General features: G+C 44.0%; 1 protein-coding gene across 3 annotated transcripts in view; it reads left to right on the top strand.

Moving 5' to 3' along the window:
- The window catches only part of SLC8A3 (solute carrier family 8 member A3), a 161628-nt gene that overhangs the window by 31430 nt on the left and 117247 nt on the right, over positions 1-12951 (top strand). For all 3 annotated transcript variants that reach the window (XM_035113366.2, XM_035113403.2, XM_035113377.2), the window contains exon 2: positions 5269-7094. In XM_035113366.2, coding sequence (XP_034969257.1) covers positions 5326-7094 — 1769 coding nt within the window. In that variant the 5' untranslated portion in view covers positions 5269-5325. The remainder of the gene's footprint in view (positions 1-5268; positions 7095-12951) is intronic.

A 12951-nucleotide genomic window follows, 5' to 3' on the forward strand; every position in this document is an offset into this window, starting at 1 on the left:
ATCCTGTTGCAACTCACACCCTTAGAGTGGCATCCCCATACCTGGTATTTCATACTGCCAACTCTTTAATTAGCCCTGGTCAGCATGGCCAATGGTTACGGGCGATGGGCATTGTAGTCCCAAAGTCTGGTGGACACCAGGTTGGGAAAGGCTGCTCTAGAGATCCAGGTTGTTACATACAGTATATCTAGTTGAGATCACGACTGCTGTAACGTTGTGAAAAAGGATACTGTATGTAGAAATTCAAGACTTTTGTTTTCTTTTAGTCACTGATTACTAGTTGTTTAGCAGAACATTCTAGAAATCCTCTCTTTATGGCTCTTTCCAACACACGAAATTTTTCTCTAGGGTTTAGAGCCAGTGTGGTGTAATGGCTAGAATGTTGGGCTATCTCTTGGGAAACTAGGGTTCGGATCTCCACTCAGCTCACTGGGTTACTTACTCACTGGGTTACTTGCTCACTGGGTTACTTGCTCTCAGCCCAACCTGCCTCACAGGAATGTTGTGAGGATAAAACGGGGAGGAGAGAACCATGTGTGCCTCTTTGAGATCCTTGGAGGAAAAGATGGCGTAAAAATATAGTAAGTAAGTGCATAATAAATTTCTGGTGACAATTTGGATTACAAATTATAATGCATTAAAAAAAAACCTTGCCTTTCTCTTAAGAATTTTTGTCGGTTTATTTGCAGAAAAGTACAGATACCATTGCTGAAATTCAAGCCTAGGTTGTTGTTTTTTGCAGGTACAATCCGTATGTGCATAATCATGCAATGTACAGTGCAATCAAAGTAATTGCACATGCAAATTATGCATAAGAAGAGCTCTCCTAATGTGGGCTTTAATATCCACATACTGTTAGCAAGAGAACTGAGCTGTGTGAAAGCAGCTTTTCTTATTTAATTTACATATTTATTTTCAGCTGTTGGCAATACATTCACAATGTGGTTTTTATTGAAAAAAATTGCTCTCTGGTGAGTCTTTCTGCACAGGGAACACAAAACACACCCGAACTTTTGATCTTGCTCTCTTGCTTTGAACAAAGCCCATGAAAACAGGAGGCTCTGCTGCTTCTACCTCTCAGCTTAGAAACAGAAGCCGGTAATTAATTCCGCAGTATATTGTGAATGCAAATACTCTGCTGCCTTCTAACCAGAAGGACAATTTTCGTATGAGGTCAATTTTAAAAGCAGGCTATTGAGATAGACATTTCTGTTCTGATGCAGAGTTTTTGAATCAACGGGAGAGAGCACCCCCTGTTCCCATGAATAGCACGATTTGTGTGGCACCTACGCAAATGACAGCTCACCCCTTCAACTTTTCCTCTTCCATCTCTTTGCCCTGATCTGTGGGAAACAAATTGTCCTGGCCAATTAAAACATTGCCATTTCTTTCTTTCCAAATCCATCTAAAAACAACTGAAACGGTTGAGAAGCGGGATCACGTATGCATTCACATAACTCTTTTAGAACTACGATGAACATGTGAGCTGTAAATTAACATGTGAACTGCTTTTGTATCTGGGATGCGAGTTCTGCCTGTGGTGTTAAACCTGTGCTGGCCATGAGATTGTAACTTTCCTGCAGTCCTTTATCTACCTAGCAGCACCTCTTCAGTTCACACATGCATGTGCGCTGCTTGATTCCCGCCCCCCCTCCCAGCCCGTTACTTGATTAGTTGACACAAGATAACATGCAGCTTGAATGTGTAAACTCACACCACAGAAAACCCTTCTGCTTGTGGTGATGTGATAAAGATGATCCATCTGTGGTGTTAGATCGGACAATTCACACATGCAGGTCACCATCACATCAGGTGACAAGCATGTTTTTAAGTAGATTTTTCTCTGCTCAGCTGCATTTGTATATTCACTCTAGACCACCTCAAAGGCAAGTCTTGGGGTGGGGATTAAAATCAATAATCAGTGTGGGGATTAAAATCAATAAAAAGTGTAAAAATTGAATGGGGGAGGAGGCTGGGGGTTGTTGTTTTTTTAAAAAAACAACAACTCAGCCCTTTTGGTATCATGCTATCACAGCAGGTGATACCACACACACAAAACTAACGACAATTTTTGGGAGGTTTGCGGGGTATAAACAACCCTATTGGTTGTGGCCCATAGGATAGTTCCCCCCATGTTGTGGAACGCTGCATATCTATGGAGCCACATATTTTTCTGCCTCAGGAGGACAATGATCTTCAAGCCCCCCCCCCCCCCCCGGCACTGTATTCTACACGAATACAGAAAAGGATATCCCTGTCTTAAAAGCTGGTCGTCATGGAACCTTGCAGCAACATTTATCTACAGTGATTAATTTGAGTCGGGGCTTGCAGGGTTGGCCCCAGAATCCGCTTTACAACCTTAGCTTCTCTCTCTGCCTAGACTAACACCAAAAGTCAGGTCCAAATTAGAAAAGGAAATAAATAACTAGGCTTTCAGAGAGCGAGGCAGAAAGAATATGTCATGTCTGAATTAATCTGTGTAATGCCAAGGAGATGTGTTACTTCTTTCTGTCCTCATCTATCCCAAGGATGTCTGATATAGATTTGTGATTCTGATACCACAGAATCAATTCTCTCCATTTTTCAGGCCTGGTTTTTGTTTTGTTTTTTGGTTGTTGTTCATTTGCAGTCGCTGTTCGTTCTTTTCTTCCTGTTTTGCTTGTCATTATATATACTTATCTGAAAGCTTATAAAAAAAATTATTGGTCGTTGCTGATACTGGACAGATTATGCCTGCTTGGGGGGTAGAAGCGGATGACACAACATGATGATAAACCTGCCATTTGTGATGCATCTGTTCACACTGATAACATTCAAATGATTCCTGGAATATACCCAGCGCTGCAAATTCTTTAGTCATTTGAGACATTTCTGGTCTATGGTTATGCATATAAACTATTTAACTCTGGCCATGTGCGCAGCGGTCTTGGAATCTCCTCCAACGGTGCTAGTGAGCGGTTCAGAATGTATGACATGTGCCACTAGAGCCTGCAGGTGGGCTTATTCAGATTTATGTGTCAGCAAATTATAGATACAGTTTTGCAGCAAATGAGTAGCTCACAGCAGAAGTAATAAGAACTAGGCTTTGAGCCTGCTTCTCAGATTGTTCAGAGAAGTGTAAGTTCTCTCTGTTTCTTCCCTCACCTCTGTTTTGGGATATATGTGGACTGGACTGAGAGGCAGAAGTTGGGCTCTGTAGCCCACCGCCATGCCAAAGTCTGTGAGTGATCAGCTTCATGCTATTGCAGGTCCTTTCCTTTCCCCAGAGATCCTTTCCCCCTTGACACTGAAAATATAGGTAAAGTGATTTTTAAGAGTTTTGGTGGTCGTTGGAACATGCAGAGGATCCATATACAATGGTACCTCGGTTTATGAACTTAATCCATTTCGGAAGTCCGTTCTTAAACTGAAACCGTTCTTAAACCGAGGCGCGCTTTCCCTAATGAGGCCTCCTGCCACCAGGGCCCTTCCACCATTCGGATTCCGTTCTTAGACCGAGGTAAAGTTCGCAAACCAAGACACTATTTTTGGTTTTGCAGAGTTTGTAAATCAAATCATTCTTATACCGAAGTACCACTGTATACTGGTTAGACTGGGTAGTTTCCTAAAGGTGCTAGCTTAACCATATAGGTAAAGGTAAAGGGACCCCTGACCATTAGGTCCAGTCGTGACCGACTCTGGGGTTGCGGCGCTCATCTCGCATTATTGGCCAAGGGAGCCGGCGTATAGCTTCCAGGTCATGTGGCCAGCATGACAAAGCCGCTTCTGGCAAACCAGAGCAGCACATGGAAACGTCGTTTACCTTCCCGCTGTAGCGGTTCCTATTAAAGGGACCAAGCAACGGGAGCTCACCCCGTCGCAGGGATTCGAACCGCCAACCTTCTGATCAGCAAGCCCTATACTGGACTACAATTCCCATCATCTCTGACCACTGGTCCTGTTAGCTAGGGATGGTGGGAGTTGTAGTCCAAAAACAGCTAGAGACCCAAGTTTGGGGAACACTGACTAGTCCAATTCCCTGCAGTGCAGGAATATACAGTTGTCCCTCGCAGGGGGTCAAACCTGCAACCTTGGCATTATCAGCACCATGCTCTAACTAACTGAACTACCCGTTACACTCTTCTTTTTTATGTTGTACTCTACTTACCTCTCTCCCACTTACTTGATCATTACTTGTTTAAAATAAGCTGTGTAATTGAGAATCCTGTAGGCTGGCTGGTTGCTTTAGAGCACTGTGGCTTAACTCCCACGAAACAGACTGCTCTGGCAGCACACAGGGCTTGTACATACAGGGAATCCAGAGAAGATGAGCTGACTCTTGTGTCCAGCAGTGATGGGCAGTTTCCCAGGCCCCGGAACAAAAACTGGAAAGTTGTCTCCCCAGTAGGATCTGGGGTTCCTAAGCACAGTGGGGGGGGCTCCTGAGTAGTGGTTAGAGCAGAGAGTAGTGCTGTGCCATCTCACGGGGTGAGTGTGCTTGGAAACCTCTTATGACAAAGCCATTTGGGTGCGGGGAGACTCTGAGCTTTCATTTCATTTTCATTTTTAAGTCTCTAGCCCTTATAGAGTGAGAATAACGAAGCAAAATGTGCAGGAACCCCTCTAACCAATTGCTTTACGAGAAATGAGCATGCCCTCACCTTCCAGCGTTGATAGTCAGTGAATAAATTCAGAACAGTGATTGACAAGAGATACAGAGAAATCTGAGAACTCTCACAAACACATGAGGAAAAATCCCCAAATAGCTTCAAAATAAACCAGGAAGTTTATTTCTGGGGCGGGAAAGAAGTACCGTAGTATTCCCTGTATGCCCCCATGGAAGTGGGAGATTTGCACCCAGTCCTATACAGACTTACCTGGGAGTAAGTCTCACTGAACTTAATAGATATGGATAGGATTGGGTTGCACATAGCTGCCATTTTTTCACCTCTATCTACATCGTGGTAGGACTGACCCTTGTGGTAGAGTTTCCTTGGTAATAATTCTATTTCCGTTTGGGAACTGTTTTCATCCAAACAGTATCTAAATTAACTATACTGTTAGTCACTGTGGGATCTGTGTAAACATTTGGCCTCTGAATTTTTTGCTCATCAGTGCTACAATTTTGCCTGCGCTGCATAAACACCTCCAGATATTGTTCCTGTTTCCATGTGTACTTAATAAGTAGATGTGACTTGAGGTGAATAGCAGTGAAACACTTTGTTTATGTACGAAACAGCTTTCTTTTGTTTTCTGCCATCTCATACTTCTCATTCTTTTCTGTTGCAGGTTCTTAACCTGGAAAGAAGACGGTTGCCTCTGTACAGTAGAAGCTAAATCTTGTGTATGGCGTGGTTAAGGTTGCAACCTGCCAGCTCAGCCTTCCTCCGTTTTGGGCTCATTACTTTTGTCCTTTTTTTACATGGTCTGCAGGTGGACGCTGGCACGGGGGCAGATCCAGCCAGCCTAGGACAAAACACTTCATGCTCAGGTTCCTCGGTGTGCAAGGAGGGTGTTATCTTGCCAATATGGTACCCAGAAAACCCATCTCTGGGGGACAAAATTGCGAGGGTTATTGTTTACTTTGTGGCACTGATCTATATGTTCCTCGGGGTCTCCATCATTGCCGATCGCTTCATGGCGTCCATAGAGGTCATTACTTCGCAAGAGAAAGAGGTTACCATCAGGAAACCCAATGGAGAAACCACCACCACCACCATCCGCGTTTGGAATGAAACTGTTTCCAATTTGACCCTCATGGCTCTTGGTTCCTCTGCTCCTGAGATCCTCCTGTCATTGATAGAGGTCTGTGGCCATGGATTCATTGCTGGCGATCTGGGACCTTCAACCATAGTTGGCAGTGCAGCTTTCAATATGTTCATTATCATAGCCATCTGTGTCTATGTCATTCCTGATGGCGAGGTGAGGAAGATAAAGCATTTGAGGGTCTTCTTTGTCACTGCGGCTTGGAGCATCTTCGCCTATATTTGGTTGTACATGATCCTTGCGGTTTTCTCTCCAGGCGTGGTCCAGGTATGGGAAGGCCTCCTCACTCTGTTCTTCTTCCCCGTTTGTGTCGTCCTGGCTTGGATAGCAGACAGAAGGCTGTTCTTCTACAAGTATATGCACAAAAAGTACCGTACTGACAAGCACAGAGGTATTATAATTGAGACTGAGGGGGAGCATCCCAAAGGGATCGAAATGGACGGTAAGATGATGAACTCTCACTTTATAGATGGAAACCTAGTGCCTATGGAGGGGAAAGAGGTGGACGAGTCTCGCAAAGAGATGATCCGGATTCTCAAGGATCTGAAGCAAAAACACCCAGAGAAAGACTTAGACCAGCTGGTGGAAATGGCCAATTACTATGCCTTAACTCATCAGCAAAAGAGCAGAGCATTCTATCGGATTCAGGCCACCAGGATGATGACTGGAGCAGGAAATATCCTTAAAAAGCATGCAGCTGAGCAAGCCAAGAGGAGTGCTAGCTTGCATGAGCTGCGTCCAGAGGAACCAGAGGACTTTATCTCAAAAATTTGTTTTGATCCTTGCTCCTACCAGTGTCTGGAGAACTGTGGTGCTGTCCTCCTAACTGTCGTTCGGAAAGGAGGAGACGTATCCAAGACAATCTATGTGGACTATAAAACGGAGGATGGCTCTGCCAATGCGGGGGCTGACTATGAGTTTACAGAAGGGACGGTTGTCTTGAAGTCAGGGGAGACCCAGAAAGAGTTCTCTATAGGGATCATTGATGATGACATCTTTGAGGAAGATGAGCATTTCTTCGTGCGCCTCAGCAACCTGCGGGTGGTTGAGACAGATGATCCTCCTCCGGAGTTCAATAACGTGCCATATCCCAAGGCCATGCTGGCCTCTCCTTATGTGGCTACTGTGACTATCTTAGATGATGACCATGCGGGCATCTTCACCTTTGAGTGTGATGTGATCCATGTCAGTGAGAGCATTGGGGTAATGGAGGTGAAAGTCCTTAGGACGTCTGGTGCCCGAGGTACAGTCATAGTCCCTTTTAGAACAGTAGAAGGAACAGCAAAAGGAGGCGGAGAGGACTTTGAAGATGCTTATGGGGAGCTGGAGTTCAAGAACGATGAAACTGTGTAAGTACCTCACTTTAATTTCTTCAGAGGTCAACTATTCATTTAACTCCAGAATTTTCTTCCAACACAGGTAAACAAGGGCAACATGTAATGGACTGTCCTTTCTCCCTTCCCTCTAGTCTCCATACTTATCTCCCCTCAGGCAAGAACCCTACAGCAGGATCTGGGCTTTTCTGCTCTCCTCCTAGGAATGAATAAATAGGGCTGCATTTTTCTTTAATGGGAATACCTTTGAAACTTTACTTCAGTATTGTTAAAATTATGACAAGATTAAATTTCAAAATAAAGTTGGGGTCTTGGTCTAGACGAATATTGCCCAAGTTAATTGTCATTGACACATGCTATTATTAGATTGAATGAGTTATGGCTGTAGGACTAGGTCCTTGGTCATCATACCCTGAAACTATCTTACTGAGACATCTAATCACTTACAAGATTCAGGTAGATAGCCATGTTGGTCTGACACAATCGAAATAAATTTTAAAAAATTGTCCAGTAGCACCTTAGAGACCAACTAAGTTTGGGTATAAGCTTTTGTGTGCATGCACACTTCTTCAAAAAATTTTTATCTAATCAGTTACTTTCTCCTCTGCTTCTTTCCAGCCCACAAATTAATCACTATTTCCCCCCCAATAATGATAGTTCAGTTTGAGTCTGAGTAACACATTGGTTGCTTTAAGAGAGAGAGAGAAAAGCTTCTAATTAGGTTTTAAGAAATATGGTAGGAAACCCAAGCAGTTTTCACGTGCTCCCCTGCAAATAAAATTCCTTTACGAACCAAGGGATTTCTACCATCTTTGATGGTGCACATTGCAATTATTCCTGGGAACAAAATCTTCTGTTAGCCAAGTCTACAGCAATGCACATTCCCCTGTTAAGGTTTGATAGCATGAGCACCTCCGATCTACAGTTTAAATTAGCAAGATCTTTTAGATAAAGTTGGAAGGTGGAAAAATCTGTAAGATGCCTTCAGTGTAATCATCTCTTTTAGCTTGAAGCTTAAAACCGACACAGCTTTATTAATCACACATTTAATTTGCTATACCTTCCTCTTTATAAAATACATGTTAAATCAACCTCTGTAGTAGATCTATTATGCTGCTCTACTTGCCCTGCCTCTGTTGATTCCTCTGTCACTGTGAGGGTTTGTTAATGAATGCAAGAGGAACAGACCACACTGAGCTAGGTCCTCCAATGGTCTGACTTGGTCTCAGGAAGCTTCCTAAGTTCCCCTGGGCAGAGGCATTTTGCTCCTTCACTCGCAGTCATATAATTGCATTTTCTGTGACTGTCCAGTGACATCGCAGCAAAATGCACTGTACATGTTAACATTTCCATGCTTAATAAATAGTTCTCTAATTTTCCATTATGGAAAAAGCCGGTCCTTCAGGAGGAGATTCTGGATGCTGTGCCAGATTTTTAAAAAAGGCGAATCGTAACCTGCCGTATGCAACCTAGCAACCTAAAGGCCACCTCTATTTACAAGAAAAGAGTGGTAAAGTGAAACAGCTACAACTGCAAGTCGTTTTCCTTTAGAATTCTAGGTTGCTCTTTTCCATGTCAGCACTAGGTTAGCTACATTCACAAATGCCCCCCCCCCCAATTGATCTCAATGAAGTAGGTATACAGAAAAAAAGTAAGAGTCAGGGAATGGAGTTTGCTCTGTCCTGGAGACATAGCTGCCCAGTCTCCCACTGAAAAATGTGGCATCAGCAGCGGCGCAGCACCGGAAGTTGCTTCTACGCATGTCTGGACATGCGTAGAAGCAACTTCCAGTGCCGGCGCTGCCTGATTTCCGGTGCCCAGACATGGGCAGAGCGGCACCCGAAAATGGAGCCTCGCTGGCAGGTAGGAAATCCGGGGGATTTCCGGGATTTTTTTTCTATTCAGGATAACAGCGGGAAACGGATTAAAATCTGGGGGTTTCCCACAAAAAACGGGAGACTTGGCAGCTATGCCTGGAGATATTGCCTACCACTTAGGAGACAATGACCAGAGATGATTGCACGGGATGCTTTTCCTTAAGTGGCAAAAGTTTGGGTATCATTAAAATATTTAAAAAGAAATAATCCTTAAAATGTGGAATATCTTGGGTGGAATATGGGAAGTAAAAGACCCCTGAATCAAACTTCAATTCTGTGGGAAGCAGATGGATCCTGCTGCCGGGTCTTGCTTATTGCTTCTGTAATTCCAGTATGGTCAAAGTTTCCCTCACCCATATTTAGGGAGGTGGGTTGGGAGAAATTATTTCTCTGTTGTTGGTGGGTAGGTGATCTTCTTTGTAACCCTCTTGTTGAAGGAGTGTGGAATCACGGGGAGTTCTAATTTCTGTGACTTTGCAAGCAATCCAGATCCCACAACCAGCTGTTCTACACAAGTGGGCTGATACTGCCACCAGTGCCAACCCATTGATGGGTGTGCAGCTTACATCATAGTAAGCATGGAACTGAGTTCATTTTGGCCACACAGACTAGCAGCTGTGTTGGCTTGGGTGATGGTGGTGGTGGTGGACACAGTGGTATCCTCCTATCAGCAGTGCCTCCAAGCTCATTGCATGGGATGGGGCAAGTTGAGGTGGCAATGAAGAAGTAGAAGAAGAAGAAGAAGAAGAGTTTGGATTTGATATCCCGCTTTATCACTACCCGAAGGAGTCTCAAAGCAGCTAACAATCTCCTTCCCCCTCTTCCCCCACAACAGACACCCTGTGAGGTGGGTGGGGCTGAGAGACTTCAGAGAAGTGTGACTAGCCCAAGGTCACCCAGCAGCTGCATGTGGAGGAGCAGAGACACGAACCCGGTTCACCAGATTACAAGTCTACCCCTCTTAACCACTACACCACACTGGCTCACAGCTATGCACAGACCCGTGAGGTCTACACCCTGGTGCTCCCCCCTCAAGCAGTCCCATCCACCATATTGAGTTGGGGTCTGTGGAAGATCAACTAGCCTCATCCAACAGCTATAATTCTGCTGCCACCTGCTATGCCCTATCAGCTTCAGAGCTGATTGGCAGGCAGCTATGAGGTCTAGGACAGCAGTGCTCACAGCCTCTACAGATCCTACTTTATCCTTTCTCAGAGAATCCTGCCTTCTGCTGAGGAGTGCTAGGCCACTGGAGAGCATCCAGGCCACTGGAAGCATTTCCCTCTGCCCCTGCTCCTTGTTGACGGGGGCCTCAGGCAGCCCTTCTCATATCCCTCTTATTCCATCCCCATCATTAGTCCAGGTTAATGCACTGAAGTGCTTTTTGGGAAAGTAGCATGCTCAAACACATTAGACCTTTGGATCTTCCTCCTCCTCCTCCTCCTCCTCCTCCTCCTCCTCCTCCTCCTCCTCCTCCTCCTCCTCCTCCTCCTCATCCTCCTCTCTCCTCCTCATCCTCCTCTTCTCTTCTTCTTCTTCTTCTTCTTCTCTTCTTCTTCTTCTTCTTCTTCTTCTTCTTCTTCTTCTTCTTCTTCTTCTTCCGTAATCCATTTAATAGTTCAAGAGCCAATTCTGCAACATTGAATAGCTGCCACGTTGCCCCAAGTGATGCCGCAAAGGGCAAATGTGAGAACTGAATATATATGTATATTCAGCAGGACTTGTGCTGTCACCACGATGCCTGAGAACCTGCTAGATGAAGTTCCATTTTCTCCAGTAATTGATTTTAAAATTCAAGCCGCTGTTTTGGAGGGGCACATACCTCACGGCTTTCCAACATGGCAGATTTCCAAACATAGCAACTAGTACAGAAGAAGCACCCGTTAATTGGGCCGATTTATTTTTCTTTCTTTCTTTTTTTATAATAGAATATGAGCAAGGATTTGGGGGTGTGTGTGTGTGCAAATCAAACTGGATGCCCCTTGTGGTCCCTTCCAACTCTACAATACTACTATTTGTTTAGCCCAATGGATGAAGTGACCACCACCGAAACTTTTCATCAAATCTGTGTACCAGTTCTATGCATGCTCAATATTCAAACGGTCCCATTTATAATTGGAGAGGAGCCCTTCAGAGATGATTTCTGAAGAGAGTAGAGTAATCCACAGATATTTGATTCAGTACAGATTCCTGCTTACTTTAAGACATAACGTCATTGTGGTTTAGTAAGGGAATATGGTGGCAGATAAGTTACCAGTTTTGAGAGGCTGCCATGACTTTAGAGCAAGGACAGTAAGTCTGTATCTAATTCTTGATAGAGAAGCCTAAGTAGAAGTTACATGGATTCACTGCTTTGTGTCTCTGAAACCTACAGGTGTATATTTTTAAAGAATTTCATAATTGCAGACAGCATTGTCTAGCAGGGTGTTTGTAACTTCTGAATGTTGACAATACTAGAAGCTTTCTCCCCATTCACTGCCTTACATCCTTGCCACTTATTTGCTGCTGCTGCTGCCGATCTCCCAACTTCCCATCAGATTCTAACTTATAGCGATTGTGGGCCACCCATTTGTCGGCCGAGCTATTTAAGAATAATCTCTCATGCTTCTATTGGGAATTCTCTGATTACCACAGTCAGTGCCCTGGAATTAATAATGTTAAGAAGACACATTTCCCTCTTATGAGTTTACTGATGTACCAAGTTTAAATTACAGCTTCTGTAACTTTTTGTAAGCAGGTCTGAGGTCTGCCTTCCCATAGCCAGTATTTCTCCTCTATAATTTTTTGTTGCACAAAACGACCCTTTTCAATTAAGCATGGTAGTTCCAGAGAGGAGATTGCAGCCATTTGAAGACAAGCCATTTAAATAATGCATCCAAAACATTGAGGTACTTGCATGGTTTCATCAAGGAGTTTGTTTTGTGTTTATGAGAGACAGAGAGATACCACACAGTGTCCTAAATATCAGTGTCATGTACCCACATATATAGATGTTTGAAGGTTTGTATAATAGAGGCTCTACCTCTGTTTTTTGGGAGGGGGGGGGGGGTAAATGTTGAATTTACTTTTAAGTCCTGCTCCTTGGATATGTGTCAAAGGTTGTAGATCAGCTCTCCTCCTTTCAGGATTTAATAATCACTAAGAAAAATATATTTTCCCTTTGACATGCAGTGCCTACATACTTATTGTATGAAACACTTCACTGTGAATATTGGCTGTGCATTGGCTGGCACGGCTTGGGGAGGTTATCCGTGGTGTTTTCACGTAGACTGGCTGAGGAGCAGTGTGCGTTGTGTGTGACTTTCTAGAGATTAGGATCAGGTGATTTGGTGGCGTTTCAGGAATGCATGAAACCAGTCTTCTGAAATGGGACACCCTGACAATTGCTTAAACAGGAGAAGCGTTGGGTTGATCTTTACCCTCTTACAGCCTTTGCTGACAGGTGCTGATGGGGATTACATGCCAACTGTCCATGCGAAGGACAAATGGCATCCTGTCAGGGGTGGGTGGGTGGGTGGAAGTAAGTAAGGGAATGGCATGTGAACGGATTTGTGTGACAACTTCAAATGAGGGAAACTCCCAGAGTCCCAAATTGCCCATAGCTTGAGTGGAATACATTGACAGTGAAGATAATAGGTGAAGAGGATTCTTAGCAGCCCATGGTGGAAGGGCTGTAAGATTAATTCACAGGCCATGTGTTTGCATAATCTTAGAGGGAAACGTATCCCAAAGTGGATTAAAAATGGCCTTTTTCAGGTCAAACAGCTAATTTATGGTTGATTTCAGAGTTCTCCTACTCTTGCCCACTGTGGTAAGGAAGTAACTTGTTATATCATACAGGTAGGTAGCCGTGTTGGTCTGACGTAGTAAAGAAATAAAAAAAATTCTTCCAGTAGCACCTTAGAGACCCAACTAAGTTTGTTATTGGTACTTCAGGTATCTGAAGAAGTGTGCATGCACATGAAAGCTCGTACCAATGACAAACTTAGTTGGTC

This window comes from Zootoca vivipara, chromosome 1 (assembly GCF_963506605.1).
Source record: "Zootoca vivipara chromosome 1, rZooViv1.1, whole genome shotgun sequence".
Classification (NCBI taxonomy): Eukaryota; Metazoa; Chordata; class Lepidosauria; order Squamata; family Lacertidae; genus Zootoca; species Zootoca vivipara.